Raw genomic sequence first — 25,362 nt, forward strand, 5'->3', positions numbered from 1 at the left:
CTCGCACTTACATTGGAACCGTCGGTGGGGACGGTCGCACTGCTTCATCAGTCAGTCCGAAAGAGACACCGCGATAGTGTGCAAGTGAAAAGGCGCTTGTGTTATTGTTATTGTTTTCATTACAAGGCGCGCAACCGAGTGCGAAATGCTAGTGTTGTCGTTGCCCCGCTGAATGGCGCAACGGAATGAAAAAAGTGATAAAACCAGAAAACAAATCGAGTCAACAAAAGCGGAGTACAGTGCAAGAAACAGAAATTGATAAGCATAAAATTAATGAACCCTCGTAAACGCCACCGTTGCACTTTCGGAAGCGGTATTAAATGGACAGGTGGGCAATTGTGCATCAAATTGTTGCACTTGGAGAGATCGGATGTACGTGTGTACATACATAGCTGCTATGTAAGCTCATATGTGTGTCAGTGTGCCAAGTTGGGAGCTTTCAGTGTCAACACGTGCATATACTATCTCATTCGCTCCTATTTACCTTGCTGTTTATTTACAACACTTTGTTGCTGTAATTACTCTGCCTTATCGGTGTGTGTGTATGTGTGTTGTTGTTTCCTGCACTCCGTTATAATTCGCTCACTCTCTCGCTCTCGGCCTGTTCTCTCTTACTCACACCCTCATCCTCCCTCTCATTTAATTCAAAACGTATTTGAATTTATTTTCGTCTTTGCTTACTTTTCTTGTATTTACATTAAATACCTCAATTTATTGCCCAGTCACTGTGCATGCAATCCGTTGATGCAAATCACCAGAGCCTGAAAATGGTGAAAATGCATTTAGAAATCAGCAAAACAAGTGAAATTGCTACTCATATAAACATATCATTAAAGAAATGCCAATTTTAAACTGGCTTATGATATGAAAGTACCCTATACCCTATACTATTAATGCTAGTTAACTCTATCAGTAAGACTTCTAGTCTCAGTATTTGGCACGTACCTTGAACACCCGAAATTCGATGAATATTTCGAATTTCGGGTGTTTAGATTGCATTATTCATTCCGAAATTATTTAACTTTAATAGCATGCCTTTTTAGTTTTCCGCTTTGGTATACGTATTGTACGACGTGTAAATTCAATGAAATGAATGTGTTTACAAAAATAAAAATAAAAACTAAAGTAAATAAATGCAAAAAAAAAGGGGACTAAGTACAGCAAATATTGATTAAAACTGAACGTATTTACACTCAATCATTTACTTCTTCATCTTAGAGCACACTTCCTCTCAAATGCTGATTCTGATTGCTAAATATATCTTTGAATGCATGCAGCAAACATCATCATTAAAGTTAAATATAAGCTGTGTGCTTAAAAATAGTTTGTAGTTTTGAATAAACAAGACAAATCTGCGAATAAGAGAGCCACACGTGTATGTCCACCTAGCCAACAGGATTGGATAGTAAAATGCGCAAAAGAAAGTATTAAGAGGTCGGTTTTACGCGGTATCTTATTTTTGTGATTCTTCAAATTAGGCCAGATGTGTTAATTGATATATGCTGAAAAGTTGTTTACCTTTCAAGGCTTTTGTTCAACCGGACTGTCTGGCAAACTCTTTAATCTGCCGGTTGGCTGTAGCTCGCTCACACGTCTAATCTTCTCTATCGAGGGGGTGCCATACCGTACAGCCCCTTATCAGAGGCCTTTCGTCTCGAAACCCAAGTCGGAATGAACTCTTATCATTTTAGCAAAAAGTATATGGCGATAGCAAACGCCAACGCGCGATTGTAAATTACACACTCAAGTTTTTTCAGTCTGCTTGGTTATTTATCAATAAAATGTAGTCTAGGCCCTTGTCGAATAAATTTGATAATTTTCAGAGGGGCAAAAAGCAACAGATGGAGAATTATTAGCCACGTTTAGCGCACAATAAAATAAAATATATTTTTAATTGTTTAATTAGAAGTGTTAAGCCAAGTAGCCGGGTTTATTATTTTGTTTTCAAGTGCCTGTATGTATATGAATTCTATCAGGCACCAAAGTAAATTAATACTCAGAAGGCTTGTGTGTTTAATTTGATGTTAAAAGAGTTATAGATAATAATACGTAAGTAGTGTATGTAATTAATAAAATGACTAAGGATTTTTTATGAGAGTTTTTTTTAGAGGATTGAAAGCAATATGGAATTCAATAAAGAAATAAGTTTAAGGCGTCTGAATTTAAGTAACACTTATCTGGCTTAAAGAAACAAACGATGAAGACATGATAACATATTTAGAGGGCGTGTTATTAAGTAACATGCAGTTGTTTTGAATTAAGGCCGACTATTAAGAACTTTAGATCACCTAATTCAGTCCATTTAACACCCTGTCAATCTCAATTGTGATTATTCGCCGGGTGATGAAAGCTAAATGAGCGAATCACATATGAGATAAGCGAGACAAAAATTTAGTCAGCTGCACGTAAATTCCCATCCAAAAGTGCTAAGCCCTGATCCAAAAACGCCAGCTTTGCCCATCTGGATGGAGAATTCGTGTACGTGCATGTGTGTGTGTGTGAGTTCGTGTGCTTTGTTGATTTCGACGAATTTCAGTCTGCCGCCACCATGATACACTTTTATGCCCCCCTAAAAAACGTACACTCGTATGTTATGTACATTCTTCATACATACATCTACATGTGATATCAATGGGCTTAAGGCGTTCTATGTACATACATAGCTAACGGAGCCCAGAATTTGTGTGTGCTCTGCGCCTGTTACCCGAAGCAAACAAAAAAAAAATGTAACTTGCCCTCTTTCTGGGGAACTGCAGACCAACTACTATCCCACACTCATACACGACCGATAGGAACTATAGATTGCTGTATAAACAATTTTTGAGAAAAATTTGCTAACCTTGAACCGTTGGCAAAAAACTTTCACAATGAAAAAAGTTCAGTATCAAGGACCCAGAAATGTGTAGCGAGTCGATTTCGGAGCGTTTTTCATATGGCAAACGAGCAGTGGCCAACGCTGCGTATACGTAACCAAGTTGTGTGGTGCAAAGAAAAGTCTCATGTGAACGTGTGTGTGTGTGTGTGTGCTTGTGCTTTTGAGGATGTTAAATATCGTAAGCATCTACATATGTATATGTATGTGTGCATGGGGATGTGCGTTTAAGGTTTTTGAACTTGTTTTCGGTAATTTTCCACCATCCAGCCTGTTTTTGGGTCAATTTATTTATGCTAAAATATATCGAAACCCGAAGAAGAAGATAAAATGATTAAAAATACACCAGCAAATATAAAAATCCAACAAAAAATACTGGTATTTAGAAACAGCGTATGAAAACAGAAAGCTCACAACTACTTAGAAATTCCTTCGGCATTTCGGAAAGGCGGCAATCAAAACAAAGTGTGCAAAATGTTTAAGTTTATTCATATATGTACCTAATACATATGCATGAGTATAAGTGCTACACGCGAAATAAAATAGCTAAAAATACAAACAAATATGCGCACGAGAGTACAAATGTACATATATACATTGTTACGCTGATATATCGAGCATGCCTCGTTAATGGGAGCCATCACGATACCGTGGTATGGCAGCCAGGGCCCTACACAGATAAAAATTCCGAAGTCCACATATTTTAAAAAATATTAAAAATGCAGAAAATATTTAAACAAAAATAATGTGTTTGACAACAAAATTTTTTGAAGCGCGATTGATTGTTTTAGATTTATTTATTTGGTTTCCAAAATATGACATACAACATTTTAACGATATACATTTTCGTTTGTGTACACTGATGCAAGCATAAAAATCAAGTATACGTACCGTCGGCCATTTGAAAATATTTCTACTTATGTATAAACAGCGTAGTTAGCAAAGCGAGAAGATTGGTCACACATATTTAATAAAAGGCTATGCCGCTTTCCCCTCTCCCCTCTTTGAACTTGCGAAAGTAAAACTTAAATGGAAATTGTATTCAACGTGAAGAACTATAGATGCTCTTCTGAGAATAATGATACGTTAAGACGACGGGTAATGAACTCAGAAAGAAAATAGTGCTAAGCAGATAGCAAATTATCTTGGACACGACCATTCTTCAATCCATTTTAAAAGATTAGGTCTCTTGGTGCAAACGCGTTAAATGGCTTTATATATAAATAAAAATAAAAACAGATAGAAATACTTTGCGATAATATCGTAAAGTGCACTTGGATCTAGACTTTGGACGCGGGGGAAATGCTTCCAAGCTTAATATAAATAAAAAGTGATCTTTATTTTGCAATAATACAATCATGGAAGGGCTATAAATCAAGTAATAATCTTATCAAAATGAGTCGCAGCTTGTTGGCTTTCATCTAATCGGTGTAATAGTTAGTTACAATTGGGTGTTAAAAACAGTTGCCTGTTACTAAGCAGACATGATTTATTCTTTGGCATTAGGAAAATGCGGGAAAACAACAATATTAAGCATCATAGCAAATAGCAATAAATATCAGTTGAAGTGATTTGTTTTTTCTTTCTGTCTCAATGGTTTTATTAATAAATATTAAGGCGACAAAGATCTTTATGGCCCATGATTGGCAATTTCCAAAATCATTTCTTAATTTGCAGCATTTATATATTTATAATTATTAAATACTCGAATTTATTGCTGATCCTTCAGTTCAAGGGGTTATTTTTCGTCACGCAGCTCATTTCCAGCTTGGTCATTATACGATCGGTTATTACTTACCGTTTATAAGGTATATAAATATTTGACTTTATTTAATTGTTGCATTATTTATGGACGTGTTTGGCCAGCAAGTCACCTTTACCTTAATACAAGGCCCCAAGATTTAGCCATAATTCTCGGTTGATAGTGAAACTAGACTGAACAAAAAAGAGAGTGAGAGCGTTGCGGCGAGAGGCGATTTAAATACTTGTTCGCCACATTCAAACCTATAGATAAGTCTTGCGACTCGTCAGACAGAGCGTCATAAATATTTATTTTACATTTTTATTTTTTTCATTTATTTTTTTTTTTTTTTTCTTATTTGCCGCCTCTCTGTGTCGGTCTTCCTCTTCGCGAACGGCGACGCGTTGGAAATGTTTTCGATTTTCGCGCTGGGCGGTTTAGTTCCCGTTCGCTGGCGGAACTATTTGGTCGTATACGGCGCAAGAGCACTAACCAGCCCAGCTAAAATAAGTATAGATCAACCGGGAATACAGAAAATATAGAAAATTTGCAAACACCACAACACAACACTAGGCATTTGTACAAAACCACCTACAAGTAAGCCGGGGTTCAAATTTCAGCTTAAGCTAAAAATTATTCCTTGGGTTTCACACCCACAAGTCGTAGATAGTTAAGCAAAATTTCGAGTTTTATGTAACATCACTCTGCCCTGTCCATCCACAGAATCTCAATTGCACTTGGAGCCAACGGTCGGCGAGCAATGTTAGGCTAGGAGCCGGAGACCACAGCCACCAGAATGTCCAGCTAGCAGAACCAGGATCCCCGTCTTGATCTCAGCCAGGTGCCGCAGTCAGAACACAACGCCCAGAAAAGTGAAGAACTCGTATTCGGAGCACAATTCTGGTTACCATAGATGGCTCACTTCAGTGGTCATCGCCAGCCGGCGACGGTGCCGTCCCATTTCAAGGATCTCTTCACCAATGGCCAGTTGGGTGCGGCGGAGGAGAGCAACAATAATGACCAGAACGAGCAGGAGAATCGTCCCAGTAACAATAACAATGCTGGACCTTCGGATCCCGCCTGCTGGGTCTTCGGTTACGGATCCTTGTGCTGGCATCCTGGCTTTAATTACACCAAGTGCATTACGGGATATATTCGAGGATATGTTCGCCGCTTCTGGCAGGGCAACGTCACACATCGCGGCTGTGAAGAGAAGGTAGGTGGGATAAACCAAATCGTGGATTTAGAAACGTCTGGTCCGCGTCTGTTGACGTTTTGCTCGTGTGTTTACCCAACAACTAGCGGTGGTGATCTGGTAATTATTTTATTACCTCCGCTGTTTGTTTTGAACAGTTGCCAGTTTTCAGTGATCAGGAGGCACGCGTTATCTATTCGTCGCGCGTTATCAGTTGTGTTTGGCTAATGGTGAACAACAAGTGAAATTAGCATTTACCAGCGTCTAGAGCGACTGCCAATTAAGATACAGATTGTTGCTAATCGAGGCAGGACAAGCCCCTTTCGAATAGATATCAATTCGTTTCGGAGAACCAGTTTGGGATCCAAATTGGAATATTTTTGTATTCTTTAAGGGGGGTGGGGTGCTAATACTATAATTTTTGGTGCTCAATTGAGGTCATGCTATTTTTGCAAGCTTGTAATCTAAGCATTTCCAAGTAAAAACGAAAAACGAAGGCAAAATGTAATATAAAAATAAATAGTAATAAAGGAATTGAAATCCCTTATTCGGCTATTTTCCCTGCGATCGCGACAAATGTCAACAATTTCGAAATAAGTCAAGGTCCATAATATGTATGTATAACCCCAGTTATATACATGTGCAATGTCGTAAATAATGCACATATACAGAAGGTAAACAAAAAGCGCGCTAGCTAGCCCCCAAGTCTTTGTGCAGGCGATGAATACACAATCTCCACAAACGAAAGTGTATAAAATACAGCCCAGTGCTAATGTGTACTTTTATTCTTTGTTACAGCCTGGACGTGTTGCAACGCTCGTTGAGGACAAAGAGGTGAGTAAAGTATAAAGATCATGATTCCAAGGGGGGTGGGGGTTATATATATATATGTTATGATATCGTTGTATAAAAAAGGGAGTGCGCCGTCCGAGTTTCCCAATGTAAGCCCCATTCTGTGTAGGCGGTTTCTCAGACGAGAAAGTGTGTGAACACCACCCGCCGAGTCCTACCAACTCGTCCATATCTAAGATTACTCTGGCAGATTTCCGCAGACAACCTGGCGCGTAAGGATTCGGATAAAATCCTCTTCATCCATACGCCAGGCGAAATTCCGCAGAATATAGGCGAATGCACCACCCACCACAGGGGTGGTGGGTGTTTTGTGCACACTTTTTACACCTTGATACTTTCTATCCTAGGCCCGGGGACTTTCGCCCAGGGCATTATCAGTTGAGTTACCAGGAACTCGTTTTGTGGCCCCGAGAGACAAGCATGGAAGACTCAAACCGGCATCACATTTGCTGCTATCAGCGCTATTTATACGCGCCATCAGCGGAAAAACGAGTTGGGAATCATAACCAGCCGAACGCGATATGAATAGCACACCCCAATCCGAAAGATACGGGTTCAAAACCCGCGCGGGGCGAACTCATTAAATATTTTTAGATCTATGTGAACCACATGTTTTTGTGTATTTTATTAAATATACATTTCCCATTTTTGATTGCAGGGAATCACTTGGGGCTGCGCCTACAGAATAACAGGCAGCACGGCACTGGATTATCTCAAGCAGCGGGAGTGCACACTGGGTAAGTAAATCGAATTGAAGAGAAGTGGGGACCATCATTTGAGCTAACCCACGATGACTCCAACAGGTGGCTATGCAACAATCGATACCAAGTTCTTCCCGCGCGTCGCCTCGCAGGACACGCCCTTCAGCGGCGAGGCGGTCGAGGTACTGGTCTATGTGGCGACGCCAGAGAATATCTATTGGTTGGGCGATGACCCGGTCGAGGAGATTGCCCAGCAGATCGTATCCTGCCGCGGTCCCAGCGGACACAATGCCGAGTACCTGTTGCGCCTGGCCCTGTTCATGCACGAGGAGATTCCCGGCGTGAGGGACGATCATCTGTTCGAGCTGGAGCAATTGGTTTTAGAGGAACTGTACCGCCGCCAAATACCTCTGTCATCTGTGATGGGCCGCAATCCAGATAGGATACGCCGCGACTCGCACGAGGACATCCGCCGCCCGCCATCCTTCGAGTTCACCTCCCGTGTGCCCGACACCAAGCTGCGTTGCCTGAACATTTGATTTCTGGTGTGCTGGCGGCCAAGTGCTATGCAGGTCGCGTTTTTTGCTACAGCAAATTCCAAATTATTGATCGACATTTTAGCTTGTTAGGTAACCAGAGTCTATTGCCAAATTTGACGTATTTCTTTAAATTGTAAATAATCCTAGGCCTAATCATAAGCAGCAACTCCTCCATAAGTGATCTGATTTAGCCAATAAGCTAGGATTAAGCACAAAAAAACTTTTTACACGCAACTGTCAGGGAGTTAAATTACATATGAAAAGAAATGAATACAGTATTTGGGTTTTTAATTAAATACAAAAGCATTCGCGCAAAATGTGAATATGTGGGATCGTCTAGATCAGGCGAAACTAAAACTAATTGGTGAGGATTTCGGCGGCACGATTCTCCATCAGTTTCTCCATGTTCGTGATGGCGCCCATCCATGTGTCCAGAGTGCTGGCCATGCCGACAATCTGGCTGCGGTTGAGGACGCGTGGTTGCACCCACGACATGTTAACCACTCCAGCCACTTGGTCAATCTCGCCGCGGACGAGATCCAAAGCCAGAGCCTTCATGATAAGCAGTTCCACTTCCTTGGCGGGCAGTTTGGTCTCTTGCGCGATGTCGGTAAAGGAGATGGCTCGCTCGATGGCTGAGCGCTTGAAGGTCATCTCCATGAGGCAAAGGAGGGAGATCTTCTGGCGCAACTTGACCTCCTGGGCAGCCAAATCGGGAATCTTGGACCAGATTTTCTTCATGTCATTAAACCTGCAAAGGAATAATAGAAAGTGTTAGTTACTGCAGATATTAAATTGCTATTACTACACACTTGTTAATATCGCCCGTGTTGAAGGCTTTAAGAAGTTCCATGAGCCACTCATTTTCCGTGCCCTTAAGCGACTCAAGAATGGGATGAGCCAGCAATTCGCCTATGTTGTAGACACCATCGCCCAAGAGAGCAGCCAGACCCAAGAAGAATGCCTGCTGGGCCCATTGATCACGGGGGTACTCATCCATGGAGCAGCCCAGAAACTGTAGGCCACATCGGTAGTAATCGCTGTGCTTGCCCACTCGCCGATAATACTGGGATGCCAGCATGTAGTATTTGCCGTGAACGGGCGTCACATTACCCGCTTCCTCTAGGACATCACGCAGTTCCTCGATGATCTTCTTGGTGGCATTCAGATCGTTCAGGTTGCTGAGGTACAGATTACCCTGCATCACCTGCAGATACCAAACGGCCTCGTCGCAGATCTTCACCTTGTCCTTCATCTTCTCCAAGAACTCGATGGCCTCCTTCTTGTCACCGATGTTGTCAACCACCACCTCGAGAATCTGGATGAGGCCATAGGGGTTTATTCTGCAAATACAATACATTAGATTCTGCCGAGTCATTTGCAGAAGCCGACTCACTTGGTCTCGAAGGTGGACAGGAAATTCTGGTAGAGCTGCAGCAGCGCAGTTTCGTCCTGCAAGGATTCGTGGCGCACAAAGGTCACCAGTTTGATGGTCAGCTCATTCCAGAGTCTGTAAAATAATTGTATTACAAGAGGAAAATTGAAATTTAAAGCCCAGATCTAACTTTTCATTGTAGAGCTCCTCGATGAGCGTCCATTCGGCGGCGAGTTCTTTGTTGGTGGTCTTCTTCTGGGTCGCCAGATAGGCGGTGACATTAGGCTGAGGATTGGACATCGCAACTGCGCTTTGTGTTGAATTAATTTCAAATGTAATGTTTAATGTATTCCCAAACTACAAAAATTGCAAATCACAATCGCCGACGCAGCTGTCACATTGACAGATCGCTTGTGTGGCCGTTTGTTTTTTTTTAGCTTATTTTGGTATTTTGTATTTTTGGGCGAATTTTTATGTAAAATTTATTTATGAACTAAAAAAGGCTTACATAATAACAAATGGCTGTATTTTTTATTTTTATATCACATGGAAAGCATTATTTATGATATTATTTCAGTGCCTAGAAACTACTCGATGACTCATTCGATAACAACAGCTGCGGGGCTTGGGCTTACGTTGTACTCACCGTCTGGTCACACTAACCGAACAGCTGTTTCTGCGTGAAGTTGTGTACGCGGAAGAAACAACGTTTCAATTCGTTTTGGAGCTCGCAGCGAAACAGTTTATATTTCCGCACTCCAGGATTCCACTTGGCAGAGAGTCGCCGCGCAGCCAATTAGCCAGTTAGCCCGATCCGCGAGAATATCGATATTTAACCGGGCCACAGCAGCACTGCCAACAAAACCAAATACAACAACTCGAGTGTGCGCCCTGAACTAACTAAAAAAAAGTAAAGCTGTCGTGTGTTTTGCACATTTAACTATTTGTTAGCCAAATAAAGTAGCAATCGAATTTCGCGAACGAAAGTGCCGCAATTAGTGGTTATATAAATGTAAGCCAAACAACGCGTCGTGCAAGAAACTATGTGGATTTGTTCGCAGAAAGTTGACAAACTGAGAAGAACTAGTTAGCGACCACAACGACCGCTCCAACTGGAAACCGCACTCCGCCAAAAGAGATCCTCATTAGCATTTCTTTTGTGGATTAAGGCGCGTGTCAACTATTTGTCACCGATCTCCAAGCAAACGATCGATTCCTCGTCGAAAAGCAAGGTTAGTTCTGGGTTCTATTTTCGACTTTTTGGGGGTCACTACTCTGCCCGACGAGGTTCCCCCTTTTGGCTTCGAAATTCCAAGCAGCATGGCCCTACTGATTGGGCCAGCGGTTCCCATTGGATACGATCGCGTTCCATTGAGAACTGCATAATTGGTTGTACATTGTATCCCACTATTTGGTTAGTAGACAGTTATGCAATTGGGGCTCCCCAATCTTATCACTCAGTGGGCACCACGTCGCCGCCGTCTATTAAAAGTTCTTGGCTTGCAATGGGTGTTGGACAACTTTCTCTTTGAAAAGCAAAAGCCACTTGAGCACAGGAGCGTTGGGTAAAGAAACGATAATTAAATTACTTTCGAGCTGATAGAGAATTTGGAACTCAAAAAGCTATTGAATTGGAAGATTCAACATTTGTATGGATTTGTACATAAACGAAATATATCAACCGAATTGTACTGCATTTTACAGTATGTAAATGCCTTCTTTTTGAGTAATATTGCACAGATGTCGCCTATTTTGTGCGTCCTTCGCAGTAAAAAAAACACTTGAACCAAATCGGCCAGAGTTTACTGTAACATCCTGCTGCGCTGTCAACATTTCTTTTCATTTCCTGACGCCACTGTGCGTTTTTGGTAGAAAGAAAGTACTACTACTTTCTCGATGTAGCAGTTGATTTCCTTGGCCTGTTCCCCACTTTACCAATTTACCAAAATCGAAATGGGCGACATCTGGCAGCGACAGAAACGATGCACAACTATAATATATATATATATGGATATGTATGGTATATATGAAAACCGGCTGAAGGCGTATTACGGTTATGTGAAGAGCGGCAATTTCAAAAATCCAAAACAAATTCCGAAAAAAAAAACGCCGTCGGATGACGACTTCATCTTCATCTCCGTCCCAGACGACAGACAGCAACAGCATCTGGCTATTAAAAGCAAAAGTGAAAAATGCCACACAGTCGCCGCCGATGCAGTGGCCACAAAAACCAAACAAAAGCAAAAGAAAAAGATGTAGAAAAAACATAAACCATAAAACTGCTGCAACAAGTGAAGCAGCTTTGTCAAGTGCATTGCCGCTTCCTTGTTTTTTTTTTTTTTTTTTGTATTTTGTTGCTCACTTTTTGTTGCTGCTGCAGCCAAGTAGTAATATTATTCAATTACAGGCCAATCCAGTTGCCCCGAGTTGCGAAAGAGTTGGGTTCGGCTTGGTTTCTCGCATGTTCATATTCGATTTTTGTGCCAAGCTCTTGGGCAGGCAGCCGCGATCGAAATTATAGCAACTGCAGTCTTCTCGTCAATGTCAATAGTTAAATAGATAGATCACCCTGCAAGGCAGCTCATTCATGCGTCATTCAAGAGGTGCACAAATAAGATCCATTTAATGACTTAATACAATCTTTTATGTTTTTAGTAGCTAATTCTATGATGGATTAAATATGATGAAGTATCTATATTTCCACAATTTCGGAAAAGAATCTAGCCTTTAGTTATTTTTTTTTATACTATTAAAGCAAATATTGCTCATATTTTCTTGACCCACACTGTGAATTCATTGATACCAATTCAACTTGGGATTCCATTGGCGGCGATTTCATAACTCTTGCTCTCACCGCCGTGCGACTTTGGCTTTGCCCAACTTTGATTTGGTTTTTTAAACAAATTTATTTTCATTTAACGCTGGCCGCGCTTCTTTTTTGGCTTAATGGACTGGCATTTTACTCTCTCGTTTCTTTTCTTTACTTTTTTTTTTTAACCAGAAGTATGTGTATATATTATATGTATATATATGTAAACCGATGTAGTTTGGGCAGCCGCAGCAACAATAGTCAGGCAGCGACGGACCGAAAAAAAAAGTGGTTTCAGTGCTGGTAACTTTCTCCGCCACCTGCAAAAGCGCGCGACTTGCACGCGTTTTAAACCGCACGCATGCGCAGTTCGCTCGGCGCGCCTGTATGTGCGGCATCTCTTTTACGCCGCCTGTATTGGCCTATCTGCACCTCCTGCTCTTCGTGTTGGCAACAGAAATTGGTCATGTGCCGCCGCCACCTGCGTACGTGAGTCTGTCCGCCCGTCCAAAGATTGCGCGATTAGCTAAACGCGCGCCAAGTCGCATGCAAAACGCGTGCGCGATTTTCAGCCTGCAATTTCATCATCATCGTCATCATGGCAAGCATAATTGTTGTTATTTGTGGCAAATTGCGATTGTAAATCGCCGAGCGATGAGTAAACCCGCACAAACGGTTTTCTAAAGCTTTTACTCAGAAAAAAATCCAAATAATATTAGGGTTTTAAGCCAAGAAATATAAGAAAAAAAGTAAAAATCAAAAAAAAAAAAAAGAACATGGAATATATTTATATATACTTTTATATATCTAAAAGATACTTTATTTTTGCCGAGTGTAGTCTGCGTATATTTGAGGTATTTCATATCTCTGCACCCCCATTGATTTCTAGTATTGAGAGCATGACTTTGGAAATCGTCGTTGCCTCTTTTCCGATCACCTTCAAGCGGTATTGCAAAGCCAAGCCATCGCCATCCACACATTGCATTGATGGCTATACATTTCCGCTGCTTTAGGCCAACTTCCATCGAAGGCCAGATGCGAACCCTTTGTTGCGGATGGTCGTAACGAAAAAATGGGGCTATAAAATCGATGTTCAATCGGCTCGAATTAGTCTGTACCCCAATTTGGCCCCCCAAATCACCCAGTCTCGTCTGTGGACTCACTTTGAAATGCAAATATCTCCGGCTCAAGCACAAAACGCAAATGCAAACAAAAGCCAACCGACCGCATGCAAATACAAACAAACCAGCATCTCACGAAACCAGCACGCACTTCTGGCATAAACATATCAAAGTTTATGTTTATTAGGCCCGCATTAGAGCCCGAAAAAGATGCAAACAAGGCAAAGATGTTGCAGCAACCGAAGCTAAAGAAAACTGAGGCACACCAGCATGCGTTTGGGCCGACTAGCCAATTAAGTTTTTGGCAAAAGTTTGGCAAAAAAAAAAAAAAACGACTTCTTAACCAACTAAAACAAATCGATTTCCTACTTCTAATTGGCTTGCAACAATCTTAAAGAGATCTATCTCCAAACGCTTAAATACCCATTAATTAGAGAGATTGCATCATAACGAAACTCAGCTCAAGTTTATGGTTATTGAGTAAAAAGTAAAGACACGTTTTCGAAGAGCAAGATGAAGCCATGCTGGGTTTTTTGCATAACTCTTCGATCAAAACTGACAGGGGCCACAACTTTTCATTTTATCTCTGGACTTCTGTGATGTTGTTGTAAAATGAGGTCGCCAAAGAAGAAAAACCTGTCAACATTTTCATGTTCAGGGTTCAGAAGTGGCAGTCAGAAAACCGTTGCAACTGCCACTGCCATTTTGGCCAGCTTCTTTCTCTCTTCCCCAATTGCATGCAATTGAAGTTGAGTCTTTGGCTCCCCACGCAACCCGTTTCGTTCGGCACGTAAAAACTCGCCGAACCCCAAGCAATTGGCACTCCGAAATCGTAGTTGACCGCCTTGAATGCTGATGACTTTTAATGGCAACGTGTGCCAGACGACGCAACCGCTACCAACATCAGCCAATGCGATCGGATCCATTGGAAACAAAGCGTAACGCAAGAAAAATCCGTTGCCTTTACGTATTATTGGTTTTGTGGCATAACCAAGTTACCAGCAGGCCAAGTTCGGGGCGGATGCAACTGCAGCTCGCGCTGCCAAGTTGTCTATGTCACATGCTGTTCGTATCGAGCTTATGTCGCCAATGCACTGCGCACAAAATGTAGTAGGTGCATAACTAGTTAAGAGATAGCCAAACTGACCAAAGACAATGCTAATGTAATAATATGGCTAAAGATGGCTATCTAAAAGATAGCAAATCTATATATCTATCTATCTATCTATCTATCTATCTATCTATCTATCTATCTATCTATCTATCTATCTATGTATCTATCTATCTGTCTATCATATATGTATGCCGTCTAAAGTAACTGGGGTATATTGCCTTAAATACAATGCATGATAAGAGCTAAAGCAGTGGTAGTATTACAAGTGGTTCAATGAATTGAATACTTATCATTTTCCTTCTGGTTTTTTATCCAATATTTTTAGGCCTGTTTATTTTCTTGCCGTGTTGCACTTACAGCTTTAGCAGCTTGCTGTTTCTGTGGCTGTTGGCTGTGTGTCGTGATTTTTATTGTCGCCACCCATGACTAGAGGCACATTGTTTATTTACGCCGGTCAAACAAACTTTGAGCAACGTCGTTGCAAGTGGACCAAATATTTGATCAATGCAGAAGCCGGGCTGTGGCACTCGGATGCGATACCCCCAGAGTTCATCCAATAAAACGCCCATAATTACATTAACCGAAGCGACATATTCTCCGATCGTCTTTTGTTTGCCAAACTCTCGGCTGTGAGGAACAGTGGAAACTACTACTACCTAGCTAAACAGGCAAACAGGCCTTTTACCCAAAAGGTCTGGCAAATATTGCACAAACGCAGCCGCAACGTGTTGAATCTACACTTGGCATTTGTTTGTTGATATGTTAGCTGTTGGTTCGACGAGTTCTGTCGTTTGGGAAGACATTTTCCGACCCTCACACTTTGTATATAATCAAACTTCAAAGTCAGGCCATTATTATTGGCCAGGCGAGGTCTTCTTACCGACGACGAAAATATTTGTGCAATTTATAACATTTTTTTGCTTGTGCCTCGATTTAATTAATTCCCATAATGCGCCGCATTTTGCTGGATATATTGATGTTTGGAGAGGTGAGGGTAGCTTCGGCGATGTTGGATATTTCGCAGATAAGGTTGTAAAAACAAACATGGATGCGAGTGTAAGTGGGCTGGCTATTAATCAGATTATAAATGGATTATCGGCTAGAAGACAGGACTTATAAATTAATGATATGTGCTTAGCTAAATCAAACAAGACTGGAATGTATGCTTCCAATTCATCTGCCCTTCCTAAAGTCGATGCTTTCGATTAATTCCCATTGGTTGTCATCTTATCTCTTTTACTTAATTTAAGTAAGCGAGTCTATAACAATCTTTTGTCGTAATGTGCACTTATATATACCCAAAATACGTTTTGCTTTCTTATAATTATTCGCTTGACGTAGTGCAACCGAAAATATTAATGAATGAATATTATTCTGGCATTTTATTGGAATGCTATTTTGCTTTCCAAAACGATTCGCATTTCTGCTTATTTTCTAACGCCATCATCACGTACCAATAAATTATTACACATTCAGGTTTCCGTTGGCCTTAAAAATTAATTTCTCAACACCAAATATCTCACATTTTCCCTGACACGATGATTTGCACTTAGCGATCTATTTACTATTTATCTCATCATTAATGTCAGTTCAGTGGAAAAGATCTTAATTTAAAGAAATGAATCACTTTGGGAAACTTTTGATTGCAAATGCTTTCGCATTACACTAATTGATTTCTTCAGAGGAAAATCCTAATTTGGGTAATCGAGTGGTTTGATAAGGTCGAGAACTCTTCAAGCTGCCCGCATGGCGAAAAATCACACACACACACACACTATGAGCAGGGAGCCAACTCAAATCAATTTCTGTTTAAGCCAGAAAAAGGCAGACGGGTGGCGGGAAATGAAGGGGAAATGAGTGGGCGGAAGAAGAACTCCCGACCTTCCACTTTTTTTTTTTTTTCGTTCGTGTTTGCCCCTATCTCAGCATGTTATCCATGAAGCCGTGTAATATGACTGTGATTGGAAATTGAAATTGCATCCGGCAAACATCAGAGAACCGGCGGAGCGGCAATAAAAATGCCTTCTCCCTTCGCCGAAGGTCGAATTAAAATTCAAATTTGCAACAAGCTGCCAGAAATCAGAGGCAGCCAACCAAAGTTGCCCACTTTACGAGCGCTTATGTTGCAGATGACATGCGCCAACAACCATGATGAGGTACCCATTCCCATTCCCATACCCATTGCGATTACGATTCAGATTCCGATTCAGATTGGGCCTAATGCTAATGATGATGTGTGTGCATCCGAGACATAATGATGTGGGTGTCGCTGTGATTAGAATTGCCGTGTTTTCATACGTTTGTTTTTCCCTCTCTTTTTTTTTTTCTTACGTTTTTTGTTCGTTTTTTGTTTGTTTTGGTTTTGGCCAAATGGCAAACCGAGCATGAAGGCAGCTTTACTTAGCGTGATTGCGAATCGCCGCGTCTTTCAGGCAACTGAAACTGGGGATGCGCCGCATTGGCAAATAAAACAAACAAAACCTTGGCCAAAACATCGCCTATGGCGGCGCATTTCAATTATGGTTTATTTAATAATAGCTTGGATTGCTTAATTTGTTAACAAAGGTTTATTTCTCGAGTCGCGATCGCAGGCGCAGCAGTCATGTTAATGGGCAATTAACCGGATCGCGACTACGCCGACGACGATGCTGGCGGGCTTCATCAATTAGCTGGCCACTGAAAGCACTGAAATACTTAATATTATTTATAATATATGCATACCGATTTAACGTCAAATGTAATGCCAAGTTGTTGCCTGCACGTGCCGACACCGAAAATGTCGATTAGCCCAGCCGAAAGAAGCTGGCACGCAGATGCATGCATTACTACAATATGTATTTCAAATGTGAGACGGTCTTGAATACTCCGAAAGTATTTGCATAAAATGAATACGAAATGAATTCCCATTTAATCCCTGACAACATCAACGTATTCCCAGGAAATAATATTCGTATTCAGGGCTGGGAAGTTAATAGTATTAATAGTATTGAGTAACTTCGACTTAAGGACGAATATCGAGGAATGTTAACAATTAAGCGGTTGAATAGCCTTAATTAAAATACATACAATGGGAAACTGAAGCGATCAAGAGCTGACTTAATTCCATTGAAGAATTTTGTAGTCATTAACTATTTTAAATTCCCTCGATAAGGTCATTCGCTTTACATCTGCGGGCCTTTTTTTTCTTTGTAAGTAAATATGTAGGTAAAAAATGAAGATCTATTTGTGTAAATAACATAATCTCTATTGTATCGTGAACTGATAAGATACATTATCTCTGCAGATAGCATTGTTATTGTGTAAAGGCGGTAAAAAATCGGAGATATTGGGATATGTAAACAAATCATATCCTTCCATTTCGGAGGAAATTTATGAAATTTCACGCATAGTTTCTCAACCGAATTCTATCAAACTTTTTATTGAAATTTTTATAGTTTGCCAAGTCAAAAAGCCTTCGGTTTCTACGCACTTTAAACCCAAAAAAAAAAAACAAAACTTTCTATTTCATTGCGAACGGTTCCGGTTTTTCCCTCGCATCGTTTTTGTTTCGGTTTTTGGTTTTTTGGTAGCTTTTTGGATGGTTAACGGCGTTGTGGTCAACGCGAATCGATGGACCAACCGTTAAGTGGGTCAATGTCAAGCGCTGGCCAAGGGGATGAGTTGCTGATGGTGATGGCGATGCTGATGGTGATGATATCGCGATGCTGGAGCACCTGATTAACATAATCTATGGACACATGTCAGTCTCAGTTGCGGCGTTGTAATATCGGAAGGAGAGGCCAGGGAATTAATTTGAAATGGTTTTTAACTTTGATTTAAGTACTGTTTTTTTTTTCAATTCGAAATCAAACAGCTTGTAAAAGTTTTCCCTTTGCCGGAGAACAAGCCCGAAAAGAAATCTTTTGATGTGCAAAGTCTGTGGGTTTTACTTTGTTTAACTTTACCATTGTTTCGCTCGAAAAACACAACTGTTTTTTAAGACTTCCTAAGGTTTTTTTTTTTGTTTAGGTTTTTTTTTTTTTTGGTCCGCCTCACATGCATACAAATTAGCAGCATTCGCATTTTTGGTAGAAAGTAAAACTGTTTTTTCTTCTCATCGCCGTTTGAGTTTGTCGTTTTATTAATTTATTTATTTGTGCCTCACGCGACAACTTTTACTTTTTGTTTGGCAACTTGTAAATTACACAAAAACTGCTGGCAAGCAAAGAAAAAATGCTTTAAAAAGTGTTTTAGATTGTTTTCTCTATTTCCCCAAAGTTGAATGGAAAATGTTTTCGCCTTCTTATCATCGAATGTCTGCATTAATCTGCGTGGCAAGTGTTTCTGATTGTTTTTTGGACTCGTTTTGGCTTTTAGTGAATATCTGGGGATGGCCATGCCATCGATTGCCAATGGCTGATAAGAATTTCGAATTAACAACGTCAATATCAAAGTGCGATCTGCATAGTAAATATCTATGTTAATATTCTGGCTTTGACCTTGTTTTTTTTTTTTCCTATCTTATCGACCCAAATGGGGCCACTTTCCGCAGCACTGGCCCATCAATCCCGTTTAAACCCTTTTCGTGTGCACCAGTTTGTGATCTGTTTGTGCCTTATCAATCTTACAACATCAACTGGCAAACGGTGGTAATGAGTTGCCCCCAATCCCACGCCACTTGCACTAAAAGCAAATGGTTTTAGCCCTGCCGGATGAGTCACAATCATTGCCAGCTACCATTAGCCTTTGAGCTATCAAGTCCAATCAAAAAAAAAAGAAGTAGAACAAGTGGCCACATGACTCACAATCTTTATGGCATTCTAGCCAACTAGATTTGTCGAGAAAGGAGGCGGAAAACTAGTTGCAAGATTGAAGATCTCCAGACTCGACGGCTACGCAAAAAAGATACATCCATCCGGTTACTGAGGCAATCAGTTCTTGTATCTTTACAGTGAGAGCTGGCAAGAAAATGCCGCATAGCAGTCTTTCTAGATACTAAAATATAAATATCGTAAATTATCATCTAAGCAATACCAACATTTTTAGTAATTCCATAAAAAGATGATAAAAAAAAAATGCAGAAATAGTATACATAGTGGTATACTTCTCTAAACATTGCATAAATTATTAACATCCAAATGCATTCTAGCTCAGTAGATGGTTAATTTATTTTTTTATGGCCAAGTGTCAGATATTAAATAAAAATGCCATAAGCGTTCTTAAAAAAAAAAAAGCTATAAATATGATAAATATTCTACTCCTCGTTTGGCCGTGAAAAATAAATATTTTCAAGGCACACAATACTCTTATATAAGTGAAAGCAAATAACTTAATCCATAAAATGGCGTTTAAGCTCCTAAATATTAATTGGATAAATTAATGCATGGCCACGCCGTTTGTCCCCCTAAATTTCTCTGCCGCGAAAATGATAGGGGGATGAAACCTGCCACGTTTTCCCAATCGTTATCACATTCATTAATAATACATGGCTTCACTTGCAACTTTATTCGATAGTATAGTTTATATGCCTGATTGTTTTAACCAAACAATAAATTTAATAAACAAACTGTACCAATTTTTCAATTTACGAGGAAAAGCACATACAAAATTGCTCCTGAATGCTATGGGACTTTTTGCGCATTCTCGGATTTGGATTTGTTTAAATCAAAGTCCAAACTTTTACTCATGTCGATCAAATCGAAATCGCCAAATAACCACAAACAGCCGTAAATCAGAGGCGTTAATTGCAATAATTAGCATGGGGTGCAGTAGTCGAAAATAAATGGCAAGGAAATCGATTTGGCAAGCAAAAATATATACAAATATTTTTAATTTTTGCCAAAAAAAAAATTTGTTTTCTAGAACAATTTAGGCACACTTTTAATACTTTCTTCCGAACATTTAGGTATTTTTACTACTTAAGGGGCAAGTCTTGATCATTTGATAGAATTAAGTCATTCAGGGCTTTAATCTTTTAACATCTTTGTGCCAAATTCAGACGTGTTAATTACCAGAAAATTTGTGCAAAAACAATGCCAAATTATACGGAAAATTTCTGAAACCATCAATAAACATATGCTCTGTACGCCAAAGATTCCAGGAAAATGCCTCTCCCAAAAAAGAAAAAATAAAAAGAAGTGTGGTACCAAGGCAAATAATGACGCATCGCATTCTCCCCTTTTGGGATTTCTGGGTAGCCCGACAATTGGACGCATCACCCATTGGGCATATTAATTGGGATTGGCGAAGTGACTGCCGGCAATTCAATTTGGGAAATGCAAATGCTGCACGCGTCGCTCGATATTTTCGCAGAATTTCGGTTTTATTAGGCCCCCAAGCACTTGGGGCTTACCCAGGTTTTTTTTTTTTTTAAAGAATTTCTTTCAAGACTTAAGCCTCTTTCCTCTATAAGTAATTCTCCCCTCGAAAGTTTAAGAACGTTTTTTACTTGTGCTAAATCGTTTTGGTAAAAGAGTTGTTCAATAAAGAGCAGGAATAAAATGAAGAGATATAAAAGTATAATGCTGTTTTTCTTAGAAAAAAATAAGTGAAAAATGTGTACTCTACATATGTATATTTATCTTATGCAAATATCAGCGTAAGTAAAAAAAAACTTTGTTTATATTAGATTAAAACCAGATACAGCTTTCAACCAACTGAACTAAAATAAAGTCATGCATCTATTTTTGGTTACTTACTTGCATAACAAATGTTTTAGTGGCGATTTGCTTGGACTAAACTCACTTTTGTATGTTTTCTTATCGGTTACTCAGCGTCGGTTTTACTTCGATATTTTTTCGCTTTGGAATACATTTATTTATATTGGTAGTTGTGCCCCAGTCGAAATCCCATCATCCACGATTGTTTTCTATGGCCATAAGGTTGAGGTCGGCCGCAACATCCGTTCGGCGAGTGCTTTCAAATGTAAACGAAAAAGTATGCAAAACAATGCAGGCACACAGATACTTTTACGCATACACTTGCGCCGTGGCGTTTGTTGCGAAATGAAAAGGTCTGCCGACCCCTTGGCCCGCCGTCCTTGCCACATGCCCCGTGCCACCAAAGAATACGGTTTTCTTCTATTTCTCCGGATTTCGGTTGCTTTTATCCACTGCTCCGGCGTTCTGGGGCTAAATTTAAACATTTCGCCATTCAAGCGGCGCCCTCGTTAATTGTTGTTCCCCGCTACTTCTGTTGTAAAACAGCGAGCGAGAATAAACATTTGAATGAAAATGAAAAATATGTCTAATTTCTCGATTGTGCTTTGGCAATTCAAACTCTGCATTTACGTCACACCCGCTCCCGAAAAAAGATTTCTCGGAAAGATCAGAGGCGCAGTGCCACTCCATTCGGTTCCTGTCTTGTTATTCACACCCATTTGATGGAACTTTGATGGCAAATAGTCAACATCTTTTGAGTGACTTTGTTCTAGTGCGAAATGCATTTTTACTTCGACTCCGCATCATCAGTTCAATTGTTTTCAATGAGAGGAGGTCCAAAGCAGGAAATTGAAGAAAATTAGACGAGAAAAACAGGAAGATCTCTTGGAAAATTGCTAGTCAGGTCAAAATATTCAATTGAATAGCTCTTCTATAAATATGAATAATATTTTATAATTCTGTAAGAACGAATTTGACACTGTTCACTTGCATTTTTCCCCATGCCAATTCACTTTAAATTTATTTGTGCATCCAAGAGAAGTCAAATGAAAAACAAAAAAAAAACTAATTCAAAAATTTCACACTTGAATATTTCAATTATTTTTCGAGGCGTGCTTGCACAGAATATCCCTTCCACGGAATTGGCGCTTACTTAAAATCCCCTTGTGAATTTCGCTTAGACAAACATATGATGGTTTTACACTCGATTTCTGACATGTACACACATGTACTCCAGCATGATCTTGATCCACACCCAATCTCAGCCCTGGCCTTTGCCCATTGGGAAACCCCTCCTCCGATTTTCGCCATAAAACACCTACCAAAAATAACCCAACAATTGCCGGGCATTCGCGGGTCTTCCATTTTAGCCACATTCAGTGAGTAACGGAAACATCACATTTGTTGTTCTATTTTGTTTATGGAGGAATTGTTTATGCATCGCCACTTTTAACGATCGCGTTTGGAGGCTTTACGCGCTCATATTGCCCCTTGACGTGCAACTTTTGAGTCAATAAAAATCATTACTCTGATCTTTCAGTTTGCCTCTTAGTTGCAACGAAAATTTTCATAGTGGAATTTTTCGGTAGATGCTGATGCATTTTTTGAAGAAATCTTTAGTCAATTTATAATATAGGTTCAAAGTAGAGAAAGATAAATAAATAGAACTAGCTTAATTGTACACATCAATGTTTATCCAACCTAAGAAAAAGTGGTTTTGGAACTATCATCTCTATCGAGACCTTTGTAAATCTTCCTCTGTCCTCCCAATGTTTTCCCTTTTAGCTGCCAGTGTATGGTGCATCCCATAAAGATTTAAAAGGATGCTTGTTCCCAGAGTGCTGGTGATGGTTTATGGCCTCCAAGGCTTCAGATTACACAATGCTTAGCCACTTTGGTGCTGGTACTCGCACTCGCACTCGTAAATCCCAATGAATCCAACGTCGCCTCTTGGCGTGCCAAAGTGGCATTTGATTTATTTAGCATATTTATTTGTTTATTTTATCGCAGTCTTTCTCTTTTTACAACAAAATGGAAAACATTGTTTATGGACGCCAGATAATCGCGCTCGCTCCGAAAAAGAGACTGTGCGCCGGCGCGCAGCATTTGGGCGGGACTCTTTGAATATTTATGGCACGTTGTCTAACTGGAGGGCAGTAGCAGTCGCAGTGGCTGTATATATAATAGTAGCATCATGTTGGAGCTGGCCATTTTTTTATGCCGGGCACGTGGTGGGCGAGCGATCGTCCAGCCAGATTGCCCAATGGCTTAATTAAGCCGGTCGCGAACTCTGCCGGCATGCGGAACTTGTACCGGCTTAAACTATCAATCATGGATTTGCATCGCCTGGGATGGGAGGAGGAAGCTGGGAAGGTAGCGATTGGGAGGTTTAGGAACTGAGGCGTGCCAAAGCTCAAGGACACGCAGCCCGTTCAAATCCGCTTAGTGTAATAACGTGTTTCGCCGTTTCCTTTTGCCAAGAGGTCGTCTTTATCGCCTGAGCCTGCGGGCCTGTGAATGTGTCAACAGTTAAATCGATATGTTTTTCCCCTGTTGATATAGTTAACTCGCATTTCTGCTTCTACTGCCTACTGCTCTTTTCCCCATTGCTGCCTTGATTATGTGGCGCACAAAAGTTGACTGGCCTGGCCCGCATCCTGGCCTCAAATGTCCTTGGGCTGAACAATTAAAATTAAAAGAAAAAAAGAATGAGATAAACTACATAAAAGGCTGACCGCTCTCTCGGTAATTGAGAAAACCCAGTGAGAAGTGTGTTAACTGACAGTTTGTTTTTTTTGCATTCCACAGCCAGCCAAGATTGGCCAGATCTGGACGGGATTCGGACGTGCCGCAGCCATGATAGGACGTTTGTTTCGCGCCCACGGCGAGTTCTGCGCCTCGCATCCCTGGGAGGTCATCGTGGCCCTGCTGACCATTACGGCATGCATGCTCACGGTGGACAAGAACAATACCCTGGATGCGAGCAGCGGATTGGGCACAGCCACCGCCTCAGCTGCCGCCGCCGGAGGATCCGGATCTGGAGCTGGATCTGGAGCAAGTGGAACAATACCACCATCGTCTATGGGTGGCTCGGCCACCTCCAGCCGGCACAGGCCCTGTCACGGTTGGAGCCAATCCTGTGATGGCCTAGAGGCCGAATACAATGCAGCCGACGTAATCCTGATGACCATCGTCCGCTGCACTGCCGTACTGTACTGCTACTACCAGTTCTGCAGCCTCCACCGCCTGGGATCCAAATATGTGCTGGGTGAGTACTGTGTGAATTACATCACTCGGGGGGCCCACGATTCGTTTTGGGGGGCACGTGTGTTGACCAAAGTGGTTAGAACACCATCGGCATTGTTTGTTCCCTCCCCGAACTATTTTGATGGACCCCCCTCCCCAAAAAAAAAATAGCTGGGAAAAACGCAAACCAACCAAACAAGACTGGAATGTTTGGCCAAGATTTTAGAGGTGGGACAGCCAGCAGGTAGCAACCTGAAGGTGGCCAAACGGAGCTCCCTGGCATTTCTCACGTGCGCTCTAAACGATTCGACCTCCGTCCACTGATGTGACTCCCACTTATCTCGTCGTCTCTTTCAGGCATTGCCGGCCTCTTCACGGTCTTCTCCAGCTTCATCTTCACGACGGCCATCATCAAGTTCCTGGGCAGCGACATCTCCGAACTGAAGTGAGTAAAAATTTGAAATATTGGTCATTAGTTTTTAAATCCCTGACGTAAAATCAGTAGCTTATAAAAGTAAGCTAAATATGCTAATTAAATGTACAATTAAACACACTTTCAACCAACTCTCAGGGACGCCCTGTTCTTCCTGCTGCTGGTCATTGATCTGTCCAACTCTGGCCGCCTGGCGCAGCTGGCGCTATCGGGCAGTAACCAAGCGGAGGTGACGCAGAACATTGCAAGGGGACTGGAGCTCCTGGGACCAGCCATCTCCCTGGACACAATTGTGGAGGTGCTGCTGGTGGGCGTTGGCACACTGTCGGGTGTACAGCGTCTGGAGGTACTGTGCATGTTTGCCGTGCTCTCGGTGCTGGTTAACTATGTGGTCTTTATGACCTTTTATCCCGCCTGCCTTTCGCTAATCTTCGATCTATCACGCTCCGGCGTTGATATGTCTGTGGTGCGTGAAAAAGCGAAGGGCTCGCTGCTCCTCAAGTCGCTAACAGAGGAGGAGCAGAAGGCCAATCCAGTGCTGCAGCGTGTTAAGCTTATCATGACCACAGGCCTGATGGCGGTGCACATTTATAGCCGGGTGGCTTTCTCCGGCAGCGACTACGATGCCGTGGACAAGACGCTGACGCCCACGCTAAGCCTGAATGTGAGCAATAATCGCACGGAATCGGGTGAAATCGCCGACATTATCATCAAGTGAGTTTGAAG

The 25,362-nt window shown here is 41.2% G+C and overlaps 3 protein-coding genes and 2 non-coding genes across 9 annotated transcripts in view; 2 read left to right on the forward strand and 3 right to left on the reverse strand.

Annotated features, from left to right (window-relative positions):
- On the forward strand, positions 1-8,169 carry CG10365 (uncharacterized protein). Of its 4 annotated transcripts, none has more exons than NM_170087.2 (5): positions 1-399; positions 5,337-5,829; positions 6,607-6,642; positions 7,319-7,397; positions 7,464-8,169. In NM_170087.2, exons 2-5 carry the CDS (start codon positions 5,527-5,529, stop codon positions 7,898-7,900), a joined length of 855 nt encoding a protein of 284 aa, NP_732897.1. In that variant the 5' UTR covers positions 1-399; positions 5,337-5,526; the 3' UTR covers positions 7,901-8,169. The 4 variants fall into 4 exon arrangements, with proteins under 4 accessions (NP_732897.1, NP_996270.1, NP_732896.1 ...); NM_206547.2 differs by having other exon boundaries at positions 1-328; NM_170086.2 differs by lacking the exon at positions 1-399 and adding an exon at positions 5,052-5,210.
- On the reverse strand, positions 6,718-7,099 carry RNaseMRP:RNA (Ribonuclease MRP RNA). Its single transcript, NR_002501.2, has one exon.
- Rpn9 (Regulatory particle non-ATPase 9) lies at positions 8,045-10,132 on the reverse strand. 2 transcript variants are annotated; one of them, NM_170088.2, is made up of 5 exons: positions 9,922-10,132; positions 9,466-9,580; positions 9,297-9,410; positions 8,713-9,243; positions 8,045-8,651 (listed from the first exon to the last, which is right to left on the reverse strand). In NM_170088.2, exons 2-5 carry the CDS (start codon positions 9,573-9,575, stop codon positions 8,258-8,260), a joined length of 1,149 nt encoding a protein of 382 aa, NP_732899.1. In that variant the 5' UTR covers positions 9,576-9,580; positions 9,922-10,132; the 3' UTR covers positions 8,045-8,257. The 2 variants fall into 2 exon arrangements, with proteins under 2 accessions (NP_732899.1, NP_651177.1); NM_142920.3 differs by lacking the exon at positions 9,922-10,132 and having other exon boundaries at positions 8,173-8,651; positions 9,466-9,681.
- Positions 9,994-25,362, forward strand: part of Hmgcr (HMG Coenzyme A reductase) — a 17,669-nt gene continuing 2,300 nt past the window's right edge. Inside the window, exons 1-4 of the mRNA NM_170089.2 lie at positions 9,994-10,507; positions 23,766-24,225; positions 24,561-24,648; positions 24,775-25,350. Of these exons, the coding sequence (NP_732900.1) occupies positions 23,814-24,225; positions 24,561-24,648; positions 24,775-25,350 (1,076 nt within the window). The 5' untranslated portion in view covers positions 9,994-10,507; positions 23,766-23,813. The remainder of the gene's footprint in view (positions 10,508-23,765; positions 24,226-24,560; positions 24,649-24,774; positions 25,351-25,362) is intronic.
- Positions 22,981-23,818, reverse strand: asRNA:CR46091 (antisense RNA:CR46091). The gene is made up of 2 exons (NR_133439.1): positions 23,741-23,818; positions 22,981-23,635 (listed from the first exon to the last, which is right to left on the reverse strand).

This window comes from Drosophila melanogaster, chromosome 3R (assembly GCF_000001215.4).
Source record: "Drosophila melanogaster chromosome 3R".
In the NCBI taxonomy this organism is placed as follows: domain Eukaryota; kingdom Metazoa; phylum Arthropoda; class Insecta; order Diptera; family Drosophilidae; genus Drosophila; species Drosophila melanogaster.

Bases quoted from the DNA above. Each gene is read 5' to 3' on its own strand.
- CG10365 (NM_170087.2), top strand. From the start codon at position 5,527: ATGGCTCACTTCAGTGGTCATCGCCAGCCGGCGACGGTGCCGTCCCAT. The intron at 5,830-6,606 runs GTAGGTGGGATA...TCTTTGTTACAG, and splicing joins ATCGCGGCTGTGAAGAGAAG to CCTGGACGTGTTGCAACGCT. The intron at 6,643-7,318 runs GTGAGTAAAGTA...TTTTGATTGCAG, and splicing joins CGCTCGTTGAGGACAAAGAG to GGAATCACTTGGGGCTGCGC.
- Rpn9 (NM_170088.2), bottom strand. From the start codon at position 9,575: ATGTCCAATCCTCAGCCTAATGTCACCGCCTATCTGGCGACCCAGAAG. The intron at 9,244-9,296 runs GTGAGTCGGCTT...TTGTATTTGCAG, and splicing joins CTGTCCACCTTCGAGACCAA to AATAAACCCCTATGGCCTCA. The intron at 8,652-8,712 runs GTGTGTAGTAAT...ATTCCTTTGCAG, and splicing joins AACACGGGCGATATTAACAA to GTTTAATGACATGAAGAAAA.